Raw genomic sequence first — 25,309 nt, 5'->3', positions numbered from 1 at the left:
TCATAGCTCAGGTGAAAAAAAAAAAAAAACTTCCGTAATACTTCCGACTATGTTGTAATTGAGATAGGCAGGCAGGTGCCTTAATCTCAGGCCTGGAGGCAGAGGTAAAAGAACAGGCCTTTGCTGGCTTCCCAGAAAGTAGCATGGCCTTGGGCAAGTCAACGCCTCCAAGCCTGTCTTCTCACCATAATATAACACATCTAATAGAGGCTTATGTGAAGATTCCATGAGATGACATGAGCTGCTCACCATAAGCAGCAATCACAAAGCAAAGGTTAATCTTCACGAGTATGCCAGGTGGATGAAAGAGCAAAGGTCAGTCTTCAGTTCCCTGCTCCGGGGTTGCTCCGCCTCAGCGCTGTTAACATTTGGAGCCTGAGAATTCTTTGTTGGGGGAAGAGGAGGGGTTGTCCTGTGCATGAAGGATGTTTAGCAGTATCCCTGCCCTCTCTACACACTAGATACCAAATAGTGCCGTCAAATCATGACAACCAAAAATGTGTACAGAATTACCAAACGTCCCTCAAACAGTGTTCCTAAAATGCCCACTTTAAGCCACTATCCTGAGCATCCTCGGAACATGCTTCTGCCTACTCTTCCCACCTGAAAGGTCCTTTCACCTATGAGCTCGGGGTGCTCCTAATTTCTCCACAAAGTGCTCCATCGTCCATCTAGCCTACGCTGACTTCCCAGGACTTACTTTTTTATTATTTCATCATCAGCCCCTGGGCTACTACGATACTCAAAAAGAGGAATACCGGGCACAGAAAGATCTATAAATAGTTAAGAAAGGCACGGTGATTACGATCTCATTGTGGAGGCAAACAGACGAGTGGAAAGCGAAAGACAAGGGCTACCCGAGGGGTGGTGTACGGTTCCCTGGCAGCTGAGGGAGGACGGGGAGGCTGTGGAGGAGGCCAGGCTGGCAGCCAGAGTGCCACAGGGTGGGTGGGGGTGGGGGGACACCAGGAAGGAGAACATGGGCATCAGTGTCAGAGTGGACAAACCAAGAGACTAGACTGAAAACAAAACAACAAAATAACAACAACAAATCTGGAACTAACGAGCAATTACAGCAAGATTAGAGAATACAAGGTTAATATATAAAAGTCAATCGTTTTCCTACATACCAGCAATAAAGTAGAAATTGAAATGAAAAACACATCACCGTTTACATTAGCAACAAAAAAGTAAAATACTTAGGTATAAATCTAACGAAATATGTACAAGAGCTACATGAGAAAAACTATAAAACTAACGAAAGATATCAAAGAACTAAATAAATATAGAGCTATTCCATTGTGATGGACAGGAAGACAATGTCGTCAAAGATGTTCGTTCTTTTCCACTTGATCTATAGAATCAAGGCAGTCCCAGTCAAAACCCCAGCAAGTTATTTCCTGGGTGTTGACAAACTGATTCTAAAGCTGACAGAGGCAAAAGACCCAGAATAGCTCGCTCATATCGAAGGAGAAGAACAAAGGCCGAAGACTGACACTACCAGACTTCAACACTTACTATAAAGTTACAGTAATCAGGACAGTGTGGTATTGGCAGAAGAACAGACAAATGGATCAATGGAACAGAATGCAGAGCCCAGAAATAGACCCACACAAATATAGTCAACTGATCCTGACAAAGAGCCAAGGCAAATCGATGGAGAAAGGATAGGCGGTCTTTTCAACAAATGATCCTGAATATTCATGTACACAAAAAATGAAATCTAGACACAGGCCTTAACACCCTTTACAAAGATTAACTCAAAATGGACCACAGATGTAAGTATAAAATGCAAAACTATTAAAACTAGAAGATAACACAGGAAAAAATGAAGATGACCTTGGGTACGGAGATAACATTTTTAGATAAAACACCAAAGACACAATCCATGAAAGAAGTAATTGATAAGCTGGATTTCATTAAAATTTAAAACTTCTGTTCTGCAAAAGACACTCTGAATAAGACAAGCCAACCAACTGTTAAGAAAATATTTGCTAAAGGCACATCTAATAAAGGACATTTATCCAAAGTATACAATGAACTCTTAAAACTTAACGAGAAAATGAACGATCTGATGAAAAACCGGGCAAAAGACCTAAATACACACCTTACCAAAAAAGATATACAGATGGCAAGTAAGCACATTTACAGATGGTCAACATCACGTGGGAATTGCAAATTAAAATGAGACACCTAACAGAAAGCCAAAACCTACAACAGTGACGACAGCACATGTTGGCAAAGATGTGGAGCAACAGGAACTCTCACACACTAGTGGGAATGCAAAAATGGGGCAGCCACACTGGAAGACAGTTTGGCAGTTTCTAACAAAACAAAACAAGCTCTTACCATACGAGTCAGCGACCACATAACTCTTTCATATTTACTCAAAGGAGATGAAAATTTACGTCCACGCAAAAAGCTGCACATGGATGTTTACAGCAGCTTTATTCATAATCATCAAAACTTGGAAGCAACTTAGTCCTTCAGGAGGTGAATGAAAAAATAAACTGTAGTTCATCCTGGTATTGTTCCCATATACCCTATCCACCTGCTCACAACATCCCTCTAACCAGATGGTTCATTTGTTATGATCATTGAACCTGCACTGACACACCATTGTCACCCAAAGTCCACAGTTTGAGGGTTCACTGTGGGTGTTGTACATCCTATGGGCTTGGATAGATGTATAATGACATACAGCCACCACTGTAGTATCATAAAGAATAACTTCACTGCCCTAAAAATCCTGTCCTCTGCCGATGTACCCCGCCCTCACCCCACCCCCTGATCCTTTCTTTTACTGTCTCCATAGTTTTCCCTTTTCTAGAATGTCATACAGGTTGGAATCATACAGATTGGTTTCTTTCACTTAATATGCATTTAAGTTTCCTTCATGTCTTTTCGTGGCTTGATGGCATATGTCGTTTAAGTGCTGAATAATACTCCAGGCTGGGAAGTCAGCGTGGGCTGGATGGGTGATGGAGCCAGAAGGAAGCAGGTACCAGAGATCTGGGAATTGAAGCTCTGACATTGGTACGTAGCCTCTGACCTCCGGCAAGTCACTGTCCCTTTAGATTTTTTATTTTACAGACGTAACCTAGGATGATCTCTATTGCTCTTCTTGCTGAGAATTTTCAGGCCTAACTAAATGTGAATTTAAGTTTTGGAGAGAGTTTTATTTTTTAAAAAGTTTTATGAGGCGATTCATGGATTACCTAAACACCTTTGGTTTTCTTTTCTCTGCCTTCCTACCACCCGCCTGTTGACTCTTGCTGCTCACAAGCATATCTGTAAGAGGGGCCAGAGGCACAAAAAGGAAGTGAAGCTCAGTTCATTTTGCTGCATTTGCGGCTCTGGTGAAAGACTGGGCACAGAAAAGGAATCAAATGACTAAAATTGGATTTGGGGATTATCGGTGGCAGCCAGCCAGCCAGCCAGCCAGTTTCTAGATACTGTACTCAACCTGGTCAGCCATTTAAAAGAAAATTTAGCAGAAAAAGACAATACATTTTTAAAGGTCTAATCAGAAGGACTCACCCTAAATGTTAAGTGGTTATCTCACTAGGGCAGAGTGGCAACAAAAATCCAGATGGCCTTTGTTTTCCAGTTAAGCGTGAATATATACACATTTTTTTTTGTAACTGAAATCTATGACTAAAATTTTTTAAGCTTAAGGGAAGGAAATTTTTTACTTTACTGTTACTTACTTCTGGAGCCACACCTAACTCTGGCTGTAACACACCTACGTACATGTCTGAACAGTGTTAGTAGGGAATGAGCAAACGCTACCCCTTCGTCACTAACAAATGACTCGGAGAAGAAAAAAATCAAATTATGGACTCGAGGAACTAGAAGTAAAAGTTACCAAGCGATTTTCTTTTTTTTAAGCCAGCCATAACGTCCCTCCTTCATTTAAGGCCCTAAACCGCAAAGGGACTTTCTAGACGTATTTTAAGCTTCTGTACGAAATGTACTTTGTGATCCAACGGTATTGTTCTCCTTAGAAGAGACCTGTTTTCCCATAAAACCGAGCGTGGTTTTTGTTTTGTTTTTCCTTCAAAAGCCTGCCTCTTGGAAGGTCTGGGGCGGTCACGGGGCCCGTTTCGCGGGATTTGGCTGGGGTTCCACAAGAGTTCGGGAAAGGGGGCTTTCGAACGCGGAAGCGCCCCCGCCGGGCCAGCGTCACCTGACCGGCTAGCGGCTGGCCGCGTCCACCCCGCCCGCCCGCCCGCCCCGCCACGGACCTGATGACACTGATATGAAACTGGTCCTCGCGAAGGCCCCGCCAGGCGCCGGGCAGGAACTCTCTGCACCACAGATAGGCCCTGCGCCGCGTCCGGGGCTCGGGCTGCTCGTCGGCCGGCGGCGGCGGGGGCAGCGGCAGCGGCAGCGGCGGTGGCGGCGGCGGCGGCGGCGGCAGCGCGAGTGGGGGCTGCCGGCCTCCCAGCTGCTTGGTCTCGAGGTCGCTGGCGGCGTCGCGCTGCTGCCCCACGCCGGGCGCCGGGGTCGCGCTGCTGCTGCTGCAGCTCAGCAGCAGCCCGAGCGGGGAAGGCTCCGTCTCGCCCCCGTTGCAGAACTTGGTCTTCATGCCCGGGCAGGCGGCCGAGGAAGCGCGGGCGGCCGCAGCGCGAGAGGGCGAGGCTCAGGGTCCGGCCAGGCGCCCCCTTCGCGGAAGCCCGGCGCGGAGGCCGCTCTCTGACTGGCCGGCCGGGACGGCAGCGGCGGCGGGCGCGGCGGTTGGGGGCGCGCCGAGAGAGCACGGGGCGGGGGCGGCGGCGGCGCGAAGACAGCGTGCGGATGGCGACGGCGCTCGGCTGGCCGTTCGCGCCGCGGTGCTCGCTCCTTTACCCCCACCGCACGAGGAGCACCACCCACGTCACAGCCCGCCCCCTCGCACGCCGCGGATTGGCCGCCGCGCGCCGGCTGGGCGCGTCACAGCCGCCGCCTCGCCACGCCGCCTCCCCATTGGCTGCGGCGCCGCCCCCTCCCCGGGCTCTGCGGCCTCGGGGGGCGGGGCCCGAGCGGGGGGGCGGGGCCCGAGCGGGGGCCGGGACGTCAAGCCGGGTCCGGGGGTCGTGCGTGAGGTTGGAGGGAAGCGAACGAGGCACCGGGGCGACCCGAGATAGGATTTGAGCGGCAGGGGCGACAAGGGCGGTCCCTGAGCCTCGGGGGACGGGGGTTTGGCTTCGGGGGTCGACACCTTCCTCGAACCCCTTGTTCCCCTATGATGTCAGACGCAAGGGCCTGGCGGGCAAGAAGCCGGTGCCTGGAAGCTGGCTTCTCTTTCCCCATGACCTTGGGGTGAGCTATCTCCGTCTGCAGCGCCGTGGGTGGGACTTTTTAACGTTTCCCAGCACAGATTCAGCTCGGTGCGAGGCGCGGCCACGCCCCATCCAAGCCGGAGCAATGATTGCCGGCGCGTCAGAACCCGAGGCGCGAAAGGGAGGAGGGGCCTGGTACCAGGCCGCACACCGGGCCCAGCCCTGTCAGGCCTCCAGCAGCCTCAGTTTCCCTGTCCGTGGTGCTGAGGACTCCAGAGCTTAGATGCTCGCGGCGGGCAGGCAGGCATCCCGCAGCGGAGTCGCCTCAGCCACCAGGAACTCTGGCCAAAGGTGAGTGCTACGGGGCTGCTGGCTTTGTGGACTCCGCCCCGCCCGCCCGCCCCCGCACAGGAGGCAACCCCGTGACTGTAGCTAACGCACCTTTGCCCGCGGAGGGGAGCGACCGCCGCTGCTCCCATTTGCCACACACCGCCCCGTGTCCCTCACGCCTCTTTGACCCCACCGCCTCAATCCTTTCTGGAAGTAAGAGGGGTACAGATAAATATAAAAATTATAGATTCTATTTTACGGGACATGAGCTGAGAGATTTCCCTGGCCGCTTAGAAAATTCAGCTCCTGACGCACAGGAAATGACTTCTGTGTGGAGATTTCACAGCCTGCAGGAAGCAAAAATCTCTTTTTAGATAGTGTGTACTTGGCTGAACTTGCTCCAAGAAAAATGGCCTCATTAAACCAAAGGATTATAATGAAAAGGGGCTTTTGACATTGCACTGGAGGAAGCTGGGAGCAGCCCAGGCGTTTAGGAGGGAGGGGAGGTGGGAGCCCCACTGGATGTTTGAAAAGCTGAGAAATCAAGGTCTCCAGTCAGGCTATTTAGATAAGGTTGCCAAGGACTTTGTCTAAAAATACCAGCCTGCAGAGAGGTGGGGCCTGTCCACTGCCTGCCCAGATGTCAGGCCCTTTGTCCCACTGTCTCCTGGCACCGGCCTGGTAATCTCAGGAATGCCAGAAACCTGGTCCGGAGGAAGAGGCACTAGAAGGGTTGGGCCTCTAGCATGTGAAATAACTTTTTCTGGCCTCTGCTGGTTTGGGCTATTAGAGCCCACAGGCACCTTCATGACTGCAGTTCCCTTTGGGAGTGAGAGGTGGCCTCATTTAAGATGCTGGTTGAAGTCCCTTGGCTTAGAGAGGGGCGAGGCAGGTGTCCTGGTTCCATTGTGTGGAGAGCATATCCTTCATGAGTATACAAAACTTCCCTCCCCTACAGGCAAACTGAAGTCTTGACTGTGGCTCTCACTGGCCAACCCAGTGTGCTGAGGCAAAGCCACCAGGGCAGACCCTGGGGCAGCTTGGTATGTAGCGATGCTAAAATAATAGTTTTACAAAAAGAAAAATAAGACTAATTCTGCCCATAGAAATGTGGGAGCCTCCCCAGGGGGGTTTGAGCAGGGCTTTGAAAGACGAAGAAGGCGCTTACCAGGCCGTCAAGAGCCTCCTGCTGTTTACCTCTGCATGGAGCATAATAGCACCAACTTTTCAGAGTCATCAGTCATGCGGTAGGTTCTCAGGAAAAGTGTCAGACATATACTATTTCTCCAAAGGGAGACTCCTAGAGCAATGCATATGCTTAGGACCCTTCAGGTAGCAACCCCATTCCCAAGACTGTCTCCCAAGAAAAGACGTCACCGAACGAAGCAAAAAGCCCCATGCAGAAAACTGTCCATTCCGCATTATCTCTAATTGTAGAAAGCTGGAAAGAACCTAAATGTTTGTCCAGCGCCTTGACCTTGGGTATAGAGGATTTGGGGCCCACGTGTTGGTCTATCAGACAGGAGTTAAAGGTGGCTGGGTTGAAGTTGATAGAAAGGATTCATTTTCCACACATTTCTCGAGTGCCAGCCATAGGGCTTGACAGTATTCTGTCGACGAAAGAACATCCGAACCTATAGAAAACTTTCGTAAGAATTTATTTGAGCCGAATTTTTGAGGTCTCAGTAGACTGAGACAGTGTTCCAGAGAGAGGCAGTTTTGCAGCTCGTTTCGTGTATTTAGAATCAAAACGTAAGGCGAGTTACGGGAAATCCATCTGTGGCTGAGTAAGGAGGCAGGAGAAAGCAGAGTCGGGGAATCTCCACGATTGAGTAAAAAGCAAACGAAGAGGCAGACACTTCTACATGGGCAGGTACGGAAAAGTTAACATTTAACTAGCAATGAGGATTTCTGTGGTCTTGCGCTCTGGTGCCAGCCAGCAGTTGTGCCTTCAAGGGGTCTGAAAAAGAAAATCACTCTGACAGTTCAAAGGCGGGTTATCCTAGATGCTGAGAACGATGGACAGGGCTCACTTGAGGTAAAGACTGACCTTTGCTAAGGAAGCTGTAGACATGGACGTGCCTGCCCAGTTAGGAATTTGTGATCAGACCATCGATGTGTTTACTTTTGGTCCTTGAACTTGCCAGACTGAGCTTGTTGGGTCTACTCTGTTGCCTTCCCCGCCCTTTTCATTCATAACTGGATCGTGAGGAAAACAGCCATGCCTGGCTCCTGCCACAATCTAGAATAGCAATACCGCCCACCCCCACCCCCCCCGCCCCCCGCCCTCTACCCCCCCCGCCCTCTACTCCCCTCACCCTGTTTGTGTACTGTACGTGTCCGTCTCCCCGCCAGACTGGAACCCCTAGGGGAGTGGGGACCTTGAACATCCTGTTCTCTACCACAGTGCCCAGCAGGCCCCGATGTTTGTAGACACTCAGAAATATTTGCCGAAAGGATGACTTTGGGCTGAGCCTCAGTTTCCTCAACTGCAAAATGGGGATTATAACCCCCAGGGCACAGGGCTGTGGTGGGGGGCGACTGAGAGGATGTGTGCAGAGCACACAGTGAGCAGAAAGCTCCCCGTATTGTCGTATGAGTCCGTTGCGGGGCGCAGCCTCTCTGCCAGCGGCTGGCATTCGGTAATGGATAATGCACAGACTTGTAGCAACTCAGCCCAGGAAGACAACGTCATGTAAGAAAATAATTCAAACTGGAATGTGCGTTCTGGTCACCAGAATGTCAACATTTAGGCACAAGTAGAAAAAGCTTGGCGAGAAATGTGCCATGAGGCGTACTGGTGCTGGGGATACGGTGTTCCATACAAAATCTTTTCTTCCGGGACGTAAGAGAAAAATTTCCAAAAACTCTTTGATTGATGTTGAATTTTGAGGGCAGACACAGAGGGCACGGGTGATGAGCCTTAGGCAGGGTGAGGGTGGGCAGGAAGGCCCTGTCCAGTCCCCGCATTCTTGCAGACTGGTTTCTTTGGTCCAGCCTGACGAGATCCCCAGGGCCACTGGGTAGACCAGGGGCCTCCACCAGGGCACAGAGGTGTCCACCCATGGGCCCCAGCCCTGCCACCAACTGAGAGGCCAGTTCTGAGAAAGGGCTTTGTGAGCCCACCTCCCCACAAATGGAGGGGCCACTCGTCAGGCCCTTGGTAGGTGCAGGCCCTGTGCCCAGCCCTTACCCGTATCCAGCATCCTTGAGCTTTCACAGCCGGCAGTGAAGTGAGTGTAACTGGCACTTCCTCTCCCAGGTGAGAAGGCTGAACTTTACCAGGAAGTGAAACCATTTGTCCAAAGCAGGCAGCTAGTAAGGGCAGAACCAGGACCCCACCCAGGACCCCTCCCTCTGCATGCAGGGCAGTCTAGTCCTTCTGCACCAAAAGCACCTTTGACCCAGGAAGCACTAGATGCTTGGCACAGTAGGGGTTCACCGGAGGTCTGGAAAAGCAGAGCCCTGGCTCAGCTGTGCTCAGCAGCCCCTCCCAGGTTGCACCCAGGACCAGGCACCCCGTCTTCAGTTCCAAGCCTTAAAATCTTGATGTGAGCACAGAGAGGCCAACTGGCTGAAATCCTACATGCTAAAGATTGGGTTACAGCCCTGCCAGCAGAGTGACTTGGATCTGGGGCCCTTCACGGAGCGCCCGGGTTTGGCCCCACCCCAGAACACTGTCAGCTAGCTAGAGACGGAGCAGACCCGACCTCTGAGCCAAGTGTAGTGTGTTATTCAATGGCTTCCTGCCATATACCCAGCCTCAATGCCTCCGGACCTCAGGTGAGGCCCAGGACCTAGAGGGTTTAATGAAAGAAGGTGACTTGAAGGCCCACATGTCATGTCTGGTGGGCGGATGGGACAGGCCGTCCCCCACCTGCAGGGATCCTGAGTCTAGCATTAAGGGTAAAAACCTGTCTTTGGAGCTTGTGCCTCCCTCCACTATGGGACCTTTGAGGAAAGAGGGAAGAAATAGCATGGAGTCACTCTAGGCAAGCGGCCAAATTACTAAAATCAAGTAGGCTGAGGCACGAGAAAAGATTCTATTCTTGCTTTTAACTAGCGTGGGAACTTAAACCTTTGAATGTTTCAGCTGAGTATTAGTGCCTGGAGATTTATGTAAAGCCTATAGATAACCCTGTGAAGAACTTAGGAAAGAATGTTCACTCTCAGACCACCTGCCATCCAGTGTCCAGCCCACCGGTCATCTAGAGCAGGGGTCCCCAACTCCTGGGCCGCGGACAGGTACCAGTCCGTGGCCTGTTAGGAACCAGGCCACACAGCCAGAGGTGAGCAGCGGGTGAGCGAGCAAAGCTTCATCCGTATTTGCAGCCGCTCCCCAGAGCCAGCATCACCGCCTCAGCTCCGCCTCAGATCATCAGGCACTAGACTCTCATAGGAGCACCAGTCCCTGGTGCCAAAAAAGTTGGGGACCACTGCCCTAGAGGATTACCACCTTGCGCCAATCCAGAGACTAAGAATGCAGGACTGACTTCTCTCAAGAACGTGATTTTTACTGTAGGAACTGTCAGCTTTTCTTCTTTGGAACACTCTGGGTATTGCCTAGTTGTGTTCTCACTTTGCAAACCCTAAGACCTCTGAATAAATCTTTATCATTTTTCATTTTATCAAAGCCTCCTGACTCATTTACACTTGGCCAGCAGCTCGGACAAGTCACCTGCCCTTAAGGCAGATGGAGATAATCGGTCCTGCTCTACAGAGTTATTGAGGGGAGTCACTGAAACCTGTGGGGAAGGGGAGTTGGCCCCATTAAGGGTAGCTATGTCCTCCTACTGATCGTTAGCTGAATTCTCAGAGGCTGGCACAGAGCCACCATTGTCTATTGTTAATAAGTGCGGCCAGGAGCAACTTGCCCCGAGAGGCTCAGGGAGAGCAGAGCCTGCGAGAGCTCTGGCCGGGCCGCGGGGCCTCCCAGAGGTCTCCTAGCTCTTTCACAAATGAAGAAATACCGCCACAGGGTTACCACAGCTGGGGCACATGTGAAACACATTGAACGAGTGGATGCTTTTAACGCACGTGCTCACGGGCCCAAATGGGGTAACTTCCTTGTTCACACGCTCATAGTGGGGAGGGTATGGTGTGAGGAACACATTTATCTCCGCGTATCCCCGTGACAGTCTGATTGTTCTTATTTAAAGATGACACCAAAAAACCTGAATCTGAGGCCCTAGGGTCACATGAGGCCCTCCTGGGGCCCCGGGCTAGACCCTGGGCAATGGCTGACCACCTACTGGAAGTGATCCCTAGGGCCACCGGAATGCATTTTTCTGTGTCCCCATAGCCCGTGTTTTAAAGCAGACCTTCCACACTCACTTTCTAAATTTGGTGAAAAGCTATCCTGTGGCTTTGTGCCCTCTACACATCGATTTTGTAATATAATAAATGTAGTTTCTGAAAGGTCTCGGTTATGATGGCAGTCACACCTTGGGGATGAGACTTCTGGGCTAGGAGTCAGGAAACCTTGGATTAGGCACTGCACCTGCTTGGGTTCCTCTCCTCAGTCAGCCCCGGGCCCTGCAGGCTGGGCTTGTGCCAGGTGGCCTTGGGGTGGCTCTGCTTTCTGTGGAGAATGACCAGCAGGACCCAAGGACCCTTGCAGGTGGGTAACTTGAGGCCTAGACCTGGGCAGGAGTCAGTGTCTCTGCTTACCCAGGACGCCGTGGCTGCCGCTGGGTCATCCCCGCTCCCCGCTCCCCGCTCTCCCAGCCCAGGGTCCTCTCCTACCTCCTGGGAGGGTCTCTCCTCCTAGCGTCACTTTCTATCCCTTGCCTGGATGCCCCTAGTCCTGTCCCTAATCCCCCCTACCCAGCGACCTACCTGGCAGCTCTCCACCCCCACCCTGGCCTGAAGAAGCCACTCGGGTCAGTGGGGCCCCAGTGGCAACCCTCTGTGACCTTGGCCAGGCCCAGAGCTTCTCAGGACAGAGGTCTGACAGGGCAGAGGGGGAGGAACCAGTGGCAGGAAGGGTGGGGGGAAGTGATGGAGAAGGTTGCAGGCCGCCCTCTAGACCCTCTAGGTCCTGGGAGGCTGTGGCCTGACATCCCGCCCCCCCTCCCAGTCCTGCGGGGCGGGGTGGGGGTGGGGCGGATGGGGGAGGAATCCGGCCAGACTGGATTCCTGTGCCTCTCTCCTCTCAGTGAGCAGGCCAAGGGGCAGGGGAGGGCAGAGGCAGGAGAATGTCAGGGGGACCCAGGTGGGGCCTGCTCAGAGAGAGGTTCCAGGGCCCAGACCTCCCTCTGCAGCGGGGCCTCCAGCCTGCATCCCGGCTTGACCACCATCCACTTGGGGGCCTCCGTGTTCTACAAGTTCATCCCCTACCACCCACCCGGTGGGGGTCGCCCCTGAAATATTCTGTTAGAAACGGCTAAAGTCTCGATGAAGCTGCTTCTGCAATGGGAGCTCATATTTACAACAGGGATAACAACAAGGAAATGGCCGAAGCAGCCAGGGACTAGTGACGAGTGATGGGGCAAAGGGAGGCAAAGGTTCCCCATTCCCGGAGGCAGAACTGATCCTGGTTGCAGTGCCGGATCAGCAGATTCCCCGCAGAAGCCAGGTCTCCAGACGGGAGGCCAAGGACGGCTGCAGCCCTCCCCCAAAGCCCGTGCCCTGAGCCCCCCACCCTCTCCTGTCTTGGCTGCCTCCACCTACTGCCTCTCAGCCCCTCCGCCTCCCCCGTGTTTGCACATCGTGGGTGCTCAGCGAATGTTTAGATGAATGAATGCGTGTACCGAGCTTGTGGTGCCCTGCGGCCCTTGTTCTAATCCCAGTGCTACCACTTATTTGCTTTTGGTGCCGGGCAGGTGGCGATTATTCTCTCTGCGCCTCTGTCCCTTGCCCCTAAAATGGGACGGTACGGGTCCCTGCCTCAGATGGTCACTAGAAGGATTTGTTAAAAACCAACTGAATAAATTTGTAGATCTAATTAGCTTTATTAAGCGATTTGAGGGAAGTATGAAGAAACAAAACGAAGTCGCTATGGTCCAGCTGACAGGAATCGGAGTGGGCTGCAACACGAGGAGACGACTTCACTCTAACCAGCCTGGGAACTTACACTTCTGAACTGTCCGGTTGTGCGTCGATGCCTGGAGATGCATCAGGTGAGCTCGGGGATGCTCCGCAGCAGGCTGACGAGCTCGGCGACGGCAGTAACCAGGCGGAACGGTCTGATCGTGAATCCCTAACCGGGCGGGCCACGGCACGGTCACATCCGGGTCTAGAGCTTCCTTAGCAAAAGCCGAGCTTCGCCTTGAGTCGAGTCCATAGTCTTCGTGCATCCAGGATAACACACCTCTGAACGGTCAGAGTAATTTTTTCCCCAGCCCTGTCGAAGGCACAACAATTGGCACCGGAGTTAAGAAGGGCCCGTTTGGGACCCTGGTTGTAGGAGCCCCGTAGGAGCCCCGCAGCATCCCCGGCTGCGCTTTTCCTTGCCCTGTAGCTTAGAATAGATTGTCCCCGGCGGCTTGACCCAGAGCTTGGAACGTCCCCTGCCATAGAAAGTGGCCCCGAAACTTGCTATGAACGCCCCTGTACTTACTGATCGCAATCCTTCCGGTCTAGCATTCTTTCTAGAATGCTCCTGTCTTTGTTCCGGGGTCACTGATGCCTCCGGAGGACCACATTGCCAGAAGGACGGCCCCGTGAAGCACAGCAGACCCCTGGAACCGTCACGTAGCCCCTGGGACAATGTCCGGACTGAGAAGGCAAGGCAGTGTTTGAAGATGCTCGCCCGCTGCCTCCTCGGGTCCCAGGTGCTCCGCATAAACGCGTATTCTAAATACCCCATCGCCTGTGTCCGTCTGTTGCCTGGGGGCACAGGCAGCACAGGCCCCAGACTCTGTCGCCCGCCCTCCAGTTTCAAGCGCACGAGCATGAGACCAGGGAGGTCCTCACTGCCATCTCGTCCCCCGCACACCACCTCCATGTGCCAGGAGCGTTAAATGTTAGCTCTCCCGTCCCCATCCATGTAGAAGAAGTGTCTGTCTCTCCATCTGCTTTTCACCCAATCCCAGAGACGTCCGGCTTTGCTTTCTCCCACCTCCTTAATGCATCACAGATGCGTTTCCTGTAACCTTATTCACGTTTTCACCTTTGATTCTAAATGTGTAAAATCAGCCGCGAAACTGCCATTCTCCGGAGCATTTTCTCTGTCCGTTGAGATCTTGCTTCTGGGCGTGGCCTCAAAAATTTGACGCAAATAAATTCTTATGAAAGTTTTCTATAGGTTTGGACATCTGTTCGTCATCAAACCCTATAGACAACCCTCTGAAAAACTTAGGAGCGGATGTTCAGGCCACCAGACATCTCAGGGCCTGCCATGTCGGACCCATCCAGAGGCTAAGAAGGCAGGACTGACTCCTCAAGAATGTGCTTTTTACTATTAAAAACTCTCAGCATCTCTTCTCTTTGGAACACCCCGATATTACCCGGTGGTGTTTCTCAAGCTGTGATTCGCTTAAGACCCTTGGCTATGACTTGGCTGTTTAATTCTTGTGAAGCCTCCTGGTTCATTCACGCCTGGTCGACAGATTCATGCATCGGACGACACCCCATGATAGCAGCTAGATGTGTGCTCCAATGAGTTGTACTAAACAGAAGGTTTTTACAGGCAGAAACGGGGTGTCTAGGAAATTAAGACGATCAATTATTTTAGGCAAGAATTAGGCAGATGACCTCATTGGCGTTGATCAAGAAATTTCGGGCCGATTGCTTTAAAATTACATTCCTGAGAAAGGCCGAAAGTGCAGTTAGGTTTGTTATTAAGTTTTGGTTTGGTGACTTGACTTTGCAAAAGTAACCCCATTTTGGCATTTTTTTTTTTTTAAATCGATTAATGAGTGAAGGTAGTGGGACTAGTTCCAAGGTACCTGGGCCCCTGGACTACCACGTGGAAGGCTACCTGCCCACCACGTGAGCTTAGAACAGAGCCTGGCCCACAGCCAGTGTTCAAAGAGAAAAAACACCATGCTCCAGGCTTCTGTCATCATATCTACCTGCATGACCCATGCGACACTGGCCTCTGTGCTCCTGACCCCTCACCTGTATTCTTTTTTCTTCCACAGATGCAGCCGCCGTGCCCTGGACTTTCTCAGCACCAGAAATAGCCCTGCCCCCAACTGGCTCCGAGCATGCCACTTTGGGCCCAACAAGCCCTTCCTCTGAGCTTAGGGCTCTCCACTAAAACCCTCCCTGCCTACAATTTCCTGACTCCTTTCTACCTTCCACTCGTGGCCTTAGCGGTCTGTCCCCTCCAGCCCTCACTTCTCCCCATCCCCAGTGTAAATTCCACCCCCTCACACATACACTTGCTCCCCACCCCTGCCCGGCAGAGACACTTCCACTATTCGGGCACGGAGGATGGCCACATTCATTCCCAGCCCCCCACCCCTTTGTAAAAAGGGGCTGGGGCCACATGACCCCTTCCATAGGTCACTTCTCCCTCCTGGGAGGGCCCTGCTGCCCTCCCATGTCCCCGTGTCTGACTGGCAGCAAAGGATCAAGGGAAGAAGCTGGGCCAGCAGCATGAGTTCTAAGGTCCCTGCGTCCCTGGATCACCCCATGGAAGGCGACCTGCCACTACATGAGGGGACTACCCCATGAACAGAGGTTATACGTGTCCCTTCAGGGCCAAGGAGAATAAATATCTGGTAGGCTCTTCCCCTCCCATGGTGACCCAGGGGGCTGACGGTGAAGACAACGGCATCATGAGGAGCAGGGTGAATCCCAGAGTCACCACGTGGGGGAGAGAAGGCTGGGCCGGAACACCCGCCAGGATCGCGTGCGGGCCAGGGCCACGCTTTATGGTGTGTAGCTGCTGCGCTCCGGGGGCATTTGTTCCAGCAGTTCGCCTTCCTCTGCTGCACGCACCTGGCGAAGCCCCACCTGCGGGAACCCAGCCGGCTCCTTTTCACCCGTCCTTCTCGACTGCCACTGAAAAGCTGATGTTCCTGAAGAACAGCTCTAAACTGGTTCGACTGGTTTTCCTTTACATTTATGACCGTGAGCCAAGCGGGGGCCTCCTACTGCCTGACCACCCGTCTCAGGAACTGGGTCCTCATCTGAGATGACCACTTTGGCCATCTTCAACGTTTCTAAGTGTGTCGTTCAGTAGCGTTAAGTAAATTCCCTTTGTCCTGCAACCAAACCGAGACTGTCCCCGTTAAACGGCAACTCCCCGTCCCCTCCTCTCTGGCCACCACGGCTCTGGCACCTGGTTCCTCCCTTGGCTCCTTCTTCGAAGCGGGTGCTACCATCCCTCCCTGCTCCCCACCCCCAGCCTCCTTCCCCCAAAGAAAGAAATGCCATTCCTATAAAAAACAAAGCTCCTTTTTTTTTTTTTAAATTAAAAAAGTTTTTTTTCTTGATCCAAAAATTAATAGAAAAGTTGGCAAATACTAAAAAAAAAAAAAATCCTATCAGGCGGAGATCGCCGTGGCCACTGGCGGTTCGCTTATTTCCCGATCTCTCTGTGTCAATGGCTTTCGGATAATTTTGTATCCCTTTTTTTTATTTCTTAAAATTATGTTGTCCCATCAACAACAGTCAATTAACAGATGGGCAGAGGGACAGAGAGCCGCTAAGGCAGTTAATGGTGGCATCCGGGTGGAACGTACGTGGGAGTCATTGAACGACTCTTCCCATTTTCTGTAGGTTTGGAATTTTTCGTAACGAATTGTGGAGATATGATTGGACTGTGAACACACACGTATCTTGGGAACCCATAATTACACTGCTGGATATGTGCCGAGGGTTATGTCCACCGACAGACGTGCGTGAACGATGCCTACCAGCCTCGAATAGGAAACACCCAAATGCCCAGCGTGAGTAGGATGCACACAAATCCTGCCATTCCCTTTCGGATTCCCCAAGGCCGGCGGGGGCTACCCGCCCCTTCGGTCCCCCAGCTTTTCCGACGGTTTTGCAAGCCCCTTCGTGCCTGGGTTCGATCCCTCTGCTTTGAATCCTGTTTTCCTGGCTGACTCTTGCCTGAGACAAAACCCGATGAGGAAGGTCCTGCTCTCAGAACAGAAAAACGGGCGTTCGAAACCCGGCTCTGCCAGTTCTGTGGAGCTGCGGTTTTTCTTGTTTCCTCGTTTAGAACACGCAGAGGTGAGGAGAAATCGAGGTAGCACATGGAACAGTCAAGCCCAGCACCTAGACTTAGGTGACAGCTGACAATTAGTTGTCATTATTATCATTCCCATTTAGGAGATGAGGAAAGCGAGGCTCAAAGAGGTGACATTATTTGCCCCAAATCACACAGCCAGGTGGTGGTGGGGTCCAGATTTAAACCCAGGAGCCGAGGCCTCTAGCACCCCCGTCTTCCCAGCTGTGCCTCAGGCCTTACAATACTCAGCAAGCCTGGTGTGGGTCAGGGTCCCTGGGGAGCTGGGGGCAGCCTGCCGCCACTCTCTCCTGGGGCTGCCTGCCAAGTGGAGCAGCGGGTGGCCCAGGCCCAGGCCAGTCACCTCGCAGTCTGGGCAGGGCTGTCCCAGTCCTGTGCACTTCACAAGGCAGGGGTCAGAGCCCGCTGTTAACAGATGCTTGGAACAGGGCCCGGTCACAGAAAATCGGTGACCGGGCTGGCCTCTGGTGTCCCAATTCCAGGACAGCAGCAGGTGTCAAAGGCCTGGAGGATGTATCTGGGGCGCGGGCTGAGGCACCCGGGGTTGTGACCACCCTCGGCCCTCAGTGGCTTTGCCTTGGGGCGGCAAGAAGGCGGGTGGCAGCTCCAGGCTCACGTTTCACCGGTGAAGCAGCCCCAGTGGAGGGAGCTCCCCGGGCCTCAGAATCCCAGCGGAAGTCCCAAAGGTGCCTTCTGTTGGCCCCGCTTGACCGTCTGTCCATCCCTGGACGGGTCACAGTGCCCTGGGGGACGTGCCCTCTGATTATCCAGCCTGCGGTCAGGCTGGGGAGGCTGGTCCACCTCAAGCTACATGGAAGTGGCCTTTTCCAAAGAAGGGGACTGGCCTCCAGGATGCGGACGTAGCGAACGACCACGACGAGGGAACCGTGGCCCGAGCCTGTCACTGGTCGCAGCCCTGCTGACAGTGGCTGCGCTTTCTCCTTCACCTCCTCCACCAGGGGGCTGGGCGGACTTTGGAGGTAGCGGCAGGGACACACAGGACAGCTGGCCCTGGGCGGAGGTCCAGGAAGCCCCGGAGGAAGGAACGTCCTCTCGGGGGAGGGGAGCACTCGGTTTCCTCCGCCCACTCAAACTCTGAGTGCCCAGGCCCGCCTCCATCGGGGAGGTGGGGGTTCCGTCTAGGGCTTCCTCCCACATCCAGGACCTGGGGCTCACGGAGAGAAGGTCAAATGCCAGGCCCCACGCCAAGCCCGTTAGAGCGGCTGCCTCGTTTAATCCTCACCAGAGCTGCACGAGCTCCCACTTCACAGACGAGGACACTGAGGCTCAGAAGATGTTACAGCCAGCAAGCGGCCGAGCCCAGGCCTACCTGCTCCCAGAGCCCGCGTTCCGAGACTCTACGACGCACCTCTGTTTTCTTTTGAAATATCATCGATACGTGGTTAAAGCAGCACCTCCCTAGTGGTTAAACGAGGTAGTGTCAGGCCAAGGACCGCCTGAGACCTCAGCTCTCAGCCCAGGGAGGGGGCTGCGGTGAAGGAGCAGGCCAGCGGCGGGCGGGTGGGGGCGCCTCCCCTCTGAGGCGGTGGGCGTGGGGGGCAGCAGGCCTTGTCCACCTCCATGGCCCAATTCCTCCTCCCTCAAAACCCAGCTCGAAGGACACTTCCCGTGAGAAGCCTTTTCTGCTCTGCCTGTCCCCCTCCCAGGATGCTTCCTCTGTGTCCCTTGTCCTTGGGCTTTCCTCATCAGAGCCCCAACCAAAGTCTGTCTGTCTGTCAGGCTGGGGACAAGGAGCCCACAGGGACAGCAGGTTCCCTGGTGCCCAGTGTAGATCACGGCACAGAGTGGACGCACAGCAAACACCCACCCACGAATGAATGCATGAGGGAGCGAATGAATGCATCGAGTCACAGACCGAGCAGCCCTGCGGACAGCCCCGGGGAGCGGTGGCAGCAGGAGCTGGGCCGAGCTGCGGGGGGACAGAGTCCAGTTCTGGCCAGAGTCCAAGGCCAGCTTATCTTCACGGGCTGCTCTCAGCCCAGCTGACGCGAGGGCCTTGGGAAGCCATGTGGCACTGCGGAGCTGTCGCCCTGGCTGCAGCAGTTGGGAACGCCGCCCGGCCTGCGGCCCCGTCGCGCCCCGGCTCGCCGGCACGGCAGCCCGGTCTGCCGCTTCCCTGACCATGGGCTGGGTGCCCGGCGGCCGCACGGCGTCCTCACTGTGCCCGCCGTCCACAGGGCACAGAGGGTGCAGCTTCGGAACTCGTGGCGCTGGCCTCGAGCACCACCTGGGTGGGCGGCCAGGCTGGCGGGGCGCGGGGGCTGCCCCCAGGCCCCTCGTCCCCCGCTGGGCATCCTGCAAGCCCGCCCCCTCTTATTCCGCGTCTAAGTGGCCCCGAGGGTGCCCTGCTCGCTCTCGTGCCTCCAGCTTCGCTCCTCTTCAGAACACGTTTCCCTCCTCGCCCACAAGGCGGGCGGGCGGCCCGGAGGAGAGACGCTTGGGTCCTCGTGCCTGCTCTGCCCCTGCCCTACACACCCTGGACCCCTCGGTGGGCCTGTTGCACGCTCTGTATTTCCCGACTGGACAGAGGTGGACCTAGGAGGTTCCTTGAGGCTGGATGAGGCTGGGTGTGTGAGCTTAGTTCTCATGGGGCCCAGGCCTTGGGGCTGCGTGGGAACCTCAGGAGTGGGTCCTTGGGGCTGGGGAGGGTCTCACCCCTCTGCTCCCTGCTGCGGCTCCAGGGGCTAAAGGGAGTTGAACATTAACCTCCCTGATGAGTGGCTCCAGCTAAACAAACACACGTTATCACGTGTCAACAGCAGCTGCCTCACTGGCTAGGCTGCCCAAGTGGCCCTGCCTAAGCAAATGGCCTGCCACTGCCTGCCGGGGGAGCCGAGGCTGCCAGTGCTGCCTGAGTTCAAGTCTCGCCCGCCTCTGCTGCCTCCTGCTCACTGCTGACCACAGACAAGGCCCCGCCCTTCCCTGGGGTCGGTTTTCCTCCCTGACCTGGGACAGCTGGGTCACAGCTGGGCCTGGCCAGGGGGGAGGTTGGGGAGGTCCGTGCTGGTGCTGGGTCTGATCCAGTGAAGCCAGAGAAAAGCATGGCCTTTGGAATTAGAGTCCAGGAAATCAAAGTGACCAACAGCTCCTGAGCCCTCGCCCTGGCTCATGCGTCGCTATGCTGTTTTACCTAACCCTCCACGAGGTGGATGAGGACGAGGCTTCTCACACACGCCTAGTCAGGCATTTGCCACATGTTCTGGCTATTTCTGTATCTGCTATTTGCGAGCAGGTGGTCCAGAAAGATCCCTGCGGAAGTCAGGGGAGAACAGGGAGGGAGCAGTGTTCTCTGGTGAGCAGAGGAGGCATGGCTTGGCTGACAAAGCGGCATCAGCCAGTGGAAGAAAGAACTAGAATCATTTTCTGTCCGTGTCAACAGCGGAGACCGGCTCCAGCAGCCTGGCGTTTTGAACTTGGAATGAAGGTTGTGATTCAGGCCCTTTGAGCAGGGGTCAGCTGAGAGGTGAGAGGCAGAGAGAAGAGGCCCAGGAGGGTCGGGGGGACCATGCACAGACTGTTGAGGTGGCACATAGTGACGCCAGCTGACACTGCCAACGGGTGCCAGCCCGCATGAGAAGGCTCAGCTGGGTGCTGTCTCTTAATCCTTGACAATCCCAAGCTGAAGTGCTAGTATAAGGTCCGTTTCACAGGCGAGGACGGCGAGGTTGGAGCAGGAGGTGCTCTTTGTGCATGCTCACCCCAGGAAGGGCGGAAGGACCCAGGCCCAGCCCCAGGCAGCCCTGGAGCGGGGGATCAGGCCTGCGTCCCCCGCCCGCCGTGACCCCAGAGTGAGCCATTTCCTGGGTCCGCTCGGGCCCACTTGGAGGCTCAGTCCTTCACTCACCCTCCGACCCCAAGAAGAAAAATATTGTTTGCCTGGCAAGAGGAGGAAATGAATGTCATTCTGTTTGGTTTAGAGGACAGTGACTCCGTGAAAGGCCTCCTTCAGTCGGCCACAGGCTGGGAGAGAAGTTAGCGGCCTGCTTGTTCCTTGTCCCTTCCCAGGCAGCGTCTAAGTCGCCATCCCCAGTGCGGCCGATGTAACGAAATCAAAATTCTTAAACCTGTTGCCCAGGGCGTGAAACACAGGGTTAATAGTGGAAAGTAGAACTCGCTTCTGAAACACGAATCGACTTTCTGGGAATCGCACCCTGCTTCTCCTTCGCGTAAGCAGAGCTTCCGTGATCTGTCCCACGGCAGGACAACTGTCCCGGTGGCAGCCACAGCCATGTTTTAGGAGATGACGCAGAAGCCACCCGGTCAGGTTCGGCCTCTCCTTTGCAGCCCGATTACGTCTGCGTAAGGTCATCGTTAAAAGCAGCGTCCGGCAGCTGGCCAGGCTGGAGGGGACCTTGGACTTTTGCTTTTTGCTGTCTCCAGGCATTCTTGTGTTGGACTCGCTTTTTTCAGAGAACGAGCCCACACTCCTTGGCAGCCTGGCAAACATGGGCGGCACTTTGGCCCCCTTTCTGAGCCACCTGCATGTGTTTGACTAATGGGTGTGGGACACCTCACTTATCCGCCCAGCAACTTTTGGACAAGGTTCTCCCGGCCCCACGGGACTGCAGGGAAACGAGATTAGAAAAGCAGTGATTGCTATTTGTCTCCAGAGGGAATTCTTAGAAAACAGAGATTTCAGAATTAACCTGGCAAAGGTGGGGGTCTCGTGACTCGGGCTGGCAGAGCCTCGGAGCCGGATCTGGGCCTGACGTTTGGCTCCGCCAGTCTCCACAAGCTCGTGGCCCCAGGCAGGCTGGCACACGCATTCTCTGAGACACAGGTAGGAAGCTTTTACTCACCTCACCTGTGCTCACCTCACGAGGTGCCCCCCCCCACCCCGAGTAGGGTGTCTGTCTCAGATGTCTCCCGCATTTGTTCCACAGGCTCAGTTCCGGTCTGGCTGCCGGCATGGCTGCTTGGTCCCCAGGATTCACGGCGAAGGCGGCCTGCTGTCACTTTGGGTAACCTCAGTTCTGCCCGACATCTTGGTCTCAGAAACAGGACACGCCCCCAGACCTTCCTTGTCATTGAAAACGCAGCCCTTCCAAACTCCTGAGAGCCTACCCTCTGGCCGCAGCCTCCTGCCCTCCCTGCGTGCTTGTCTGGCTACTGCTCGGCTGTGCACTGGTCACAAGGGTGCCTCCAGGCCCCGAGCATTCCCATCTGCCCTGGCCCACTCAGGTCACAGGCTCCTCTTCCATTCCCTAACCTGCGTGCACTCCAGGGCTCTTCAGTCAAGCCCTCTTCTGCCCACTTGAGCCCTGTACCCTCCAGCCCTGCCATCTTCGGTGGCCCCCACCTAGCCGAGAGCCTCACATCCGTGCAGAGAAACGTTGCCACCAGCCTTGGCCCCCGGGGGTGCCTAGAGCACCAACTGGTACCTAGATGGTGTCCGGTAAAGATGTCCGTGATGAATCATGCTAGGCGTCCGTGGTTGTCCTGCTTTCTGTCTCAATTTCAAGTCCCCTTCATGCTCCTCCAGTGTTGGGGCCCCTCATCTCTTCCTCTCGGATGACTTGGCCTCCTACTTTACAAAACAGAACCCCTCCCGCTGGGACTGGCTCCCCAATGCATCCGCCACGTCTTCTCCCCTTATACCGAGGAAGGAGGGGACCTACGCCCCTCAGGCCGCCCCCCTCCCCCAGACTCAGTAACTCCTTCACGTCCCTTCTTGGAACTCATCCCTGTGGAAGCCTCCCATGTCCTGCTGTGGTTAGACCTGCTTGTCCCTTATTAAAACAAATTCCGCCCCCAGCCCCAAATGCACCTCCCCTCCCCGCTGTCATGCTTTGCTCCTTCACGGCCAGTTTTCTCCTCTTCCCCTTCTCTCCTCCACCGGTCTGGCTCCTCCTGGCAGGGCCGCCCCCCGGCTGTGCTCCCCTGGGTCGGTCACGAGATGGCCCACGTCCGTGCCTGTGTCGGCAGGGCCCTCTCTGTCCTCTTTCCCTAGGTCATCTCACTTGCTCTCATGCCACAAGGGAGACTCAAACCGTGCCCCTCAGCCCCGGCACCTAACACGTAAGAGGCGTTCAGCAAACATTAAGGACATGCGACTTCGCTCCTGCCGCTCAGGTCTCAGACTGGGAAACGCACCTGCGCGTGCCCCGCCAGCCCCCTGGTGTGCCCGGGCAGACCCAGCAACGCTCTGCCTGCCCTTGGCCGAGCGGACTCGGCTGGGTGGGTTCCCGCCACGTCGCCGTCTACCGCAACTTGGTAGAAAACTCACAAATCTGGCAAGAATAAAATATCTGGTGACACGTTGCACCCTCTCCTTTTTATAAAGCATTACCAAAGCCACCTCTGTGACATTGCCGTCCTTCTTCCGTCCTCCAGATTAGCAGGTTCCCAACTGTTTCCTCGAACAGAAGCTCAGTGCCCTGGGAGTGTGAGTGGAGCTGCAGGGAGTGGGGAGGGGGCAGCCTGGCTGGGAGACCCTGGCCCCCAAGCCTGCCCACCACACACCTGCCCCCTCCTGAAGAGTCAAACCCACCCCCAGGCCACATTAGGGAACAGGCGAAACTGGAGCTCTTGCATCGGGTCGGAGAAGGCTGGAGACCTTCTCGCCCGCCCTGGCGTGTTATAGTCACGCTTACAACCGCGGGGCCACGAGCGTGCCTGAGGTTGCAGCTTGCTTGCACCTTGCTCTGAGTGCTACTGGGCTCTGCAGCAAACATGATGGCATGCGGTGACAGGGTGCTGGCATTTGGGAAACAAATCACATGAGGGCTCTGGGTAGCAGGCGGCAAGCGAGCTGTCAGTGGTTTTTAGCAATGAGTGACTCACTTCAGAGGACAGGAAGCCTGAGACCCAACGAGAGGCCTGAGTACTTGGCAGGCGTGCCCCTGTTAGCCTTTTTCACACTGGGAACAAAGTTCGGATGGACATTTCAATGAACCAGGATGTCAGTGCTTGTCAGTCTGGTCTGCACCACCCACCCCAACCACTTCAAGAGTGGGTGCAGCTCATCCTGAAGCTTAACTGGCCACGGGATCCGGTGTCCACACTGACTTCTGGTGCTAGAAAGACGAGATCTGGGGATTAGCAGCTTGCCCAGGGTCACTCGGTTGCAGGGCTGGGCAAACTCAGGTTTCCTGACTCCTAAGCCAGTCCTATTTCCTCTTCCTAGGTTTTGCTGCAGTAAGTGGGAGAAAGGACCCACGCCAGTTCTAAATGGGCCAGCTCTGTCCGGTTCAGTGAGGAAAAAATCGAGTGATCAGGATCCACCAAATAATTGCATTGCAAAAGCCTTCTCGCGGTCAAGGGCTAAGAGCATGTCGTTGAAAAGCACCCGCCTCGTTGAGGGAAGATTTAGTTCTTCCCCCCAATTCTTTTACTGAGCGGCAAACGGGTCTTTTAAAACAGAAGCAAAAAGAGACCAGGGCACCGAGAATGCAACTCTCAGAGATATGTGAAAACTTTAGGAGCTCTGATTTTACGGATTCTACTTTAAATGAAAACCTCGTGGGAGAAAATCATCACCCTGACCTTTTGTTCTCGGATACAGCGAACACTGGCCAAACGGTTTTAATTTCCGAATTTATTAAAATGATTAACCTCAATACTGCAAGTGCATGTACAAAATATTTGTAAAAAATGTTTTTAATGAAACGTTAAAGAACTTACCTCGAATGCTGAAAAAGTCCTTTTTTTTTCCATTCTTTCAGTACAAGGAATACATTGTATCTCAAAAGTATTACAACTCAGCAAAACAATTTAAAACAGTAGTTTGAAAAATGATTGAAAATCGAATACTTTACATATATTTCTACGATCATCTCCTAATTCTTACAATGCCAAAGTCTTTACCAATCATTGCATAAGCTTGAGCTGAAAGTTTTACTGAATGAAAGTTTTATTGACCTCTTCCGAGCGGTCGCCGGTGTGTGGGTTTCGCCATGGCGCACGGCGACGTCCTGCAGCAGAGCTGGGGCAGCTCCGAGGCCCTACCCTTAAAAACGGAAATCGGGGTCCCTGGAAGGCGTCGGCAGCGGCCGCACGCGCGTGTGCACGCCGGACTCCCGAGGCAGTGACTGCTACCGAGTGTCACCGCTCAGACCCACGGGAAGGCCGGCCTCAAAGGGCAAGGCCGCAACAACGTTAGAACGAACATCATAAATAAGTTACTAAAGGGAAGCTTAAAAATGGAGAAAAGTGGGAAATGCGCAATTTTATTACTTTTTCCTTAAGAGTGAAATTCCTGAAATGGCTATTGTCGGTGTTCCAAGGAATCGTTCAAGAGATGGTCTCTGACCCTCTACGGAACCGCCAGGCCGAGGCGGGAAGGAGAGGTGGCCCTCTGCCCTCGGGCCCCGTCCGGACACAGGGTCTACGCTCGGCTCTCCTCGGTGGCGCGAGTCTCACTTCTCCTACACGGGGACACCGTGAGGCCTGGTCGTGGTCCGTAACGTGCTCTGAGTGCCTCGGAGCACTTCGCGGGCGAGGACTCGAGACGGAGCACGGCGGGCGGGGGTGTGTGTGCAAGGACGTCGCCCGCGCTTGCACTCGGTCCCTGAGGGTTGGACCGCACCGTGACCAACAGGGGACG

The 25,309-nt window shown here is 54.4% G+C and overlaps 1 protein-coding gene and 1 long non-coding RNA gene across 6 annotated transcripts in view; one reads left to right on the top strand and one right to left on the bottom strand.

Moving 5' to 3' along the window:
- CHKA (choline kinase alpha) overlaps positions 1-4,776 on the bottom strand; it is a 43,791-nt gene extending 39,015 nt beyond the window's left edge. The window contains exon 1 of one of the 3 annotated variants that reach the window (XM_039840664.1): positions 4,248-4,776. In XM_039840664.1, coding sequence (XP_039696598.1) covers positions 4,248-4,591 — 344 coding nt within the window. In that variant the 5' untranslated portion in view covers positions 4,592-4,776. The remainder of the gene's footprint in view (positions 1-4,247) is intronic. The other 2 variants (XM_039840660.1, XM_039840663.1) reach the window with 2 other exon arrangements.
- A 302-nt stretch (positions 4,777-5,078) lies between these two features.
- Positions 5,079-24,781, top strand: LOC120584737 (uncharacterized). Of its 3 annotated transcripts, none has more exons than XR_005648124.1 (4): positions 5,079-5,615; positions 14,681-15,586; positions 16,269-16,438; positions 23,891-24,781. It is a non-coding gene; the product is annotated as an uncharacterized LOC120584737 (long non-coding RNA). The 3 variants fall into 3 exon arrangements; XR_005648123.1 differs by having other exon boundaries at positions 16,269-16,727; XR_005648122.1 differs by lacking the exon at positions 23,891-24,781 and having other exon boundaries at positions 16,269-17,292.
- Positions 24,782-25,309: the final 528 nt, after the last annotated feature.

The sequence above is a fragment of the Pteropus medius genome, unplaced genomic scaffold (assembly GCF_902729225.1).
Source record: "Pteropus medius unplaced genomic scaffold, Ma_sr-lr_union100, whole genome shotgun sequence".
Lineage (NCBI taxonomy): Eukaryota > Metazoa > Chordata > Mammalia > Chiroptera > Pteropodidae > Pteropus > Pteropus medius.
Note: the sequence above shows the minus strand (reverse complement) of the source record. Positions and strands in the feature narration are given on the sequence as shown.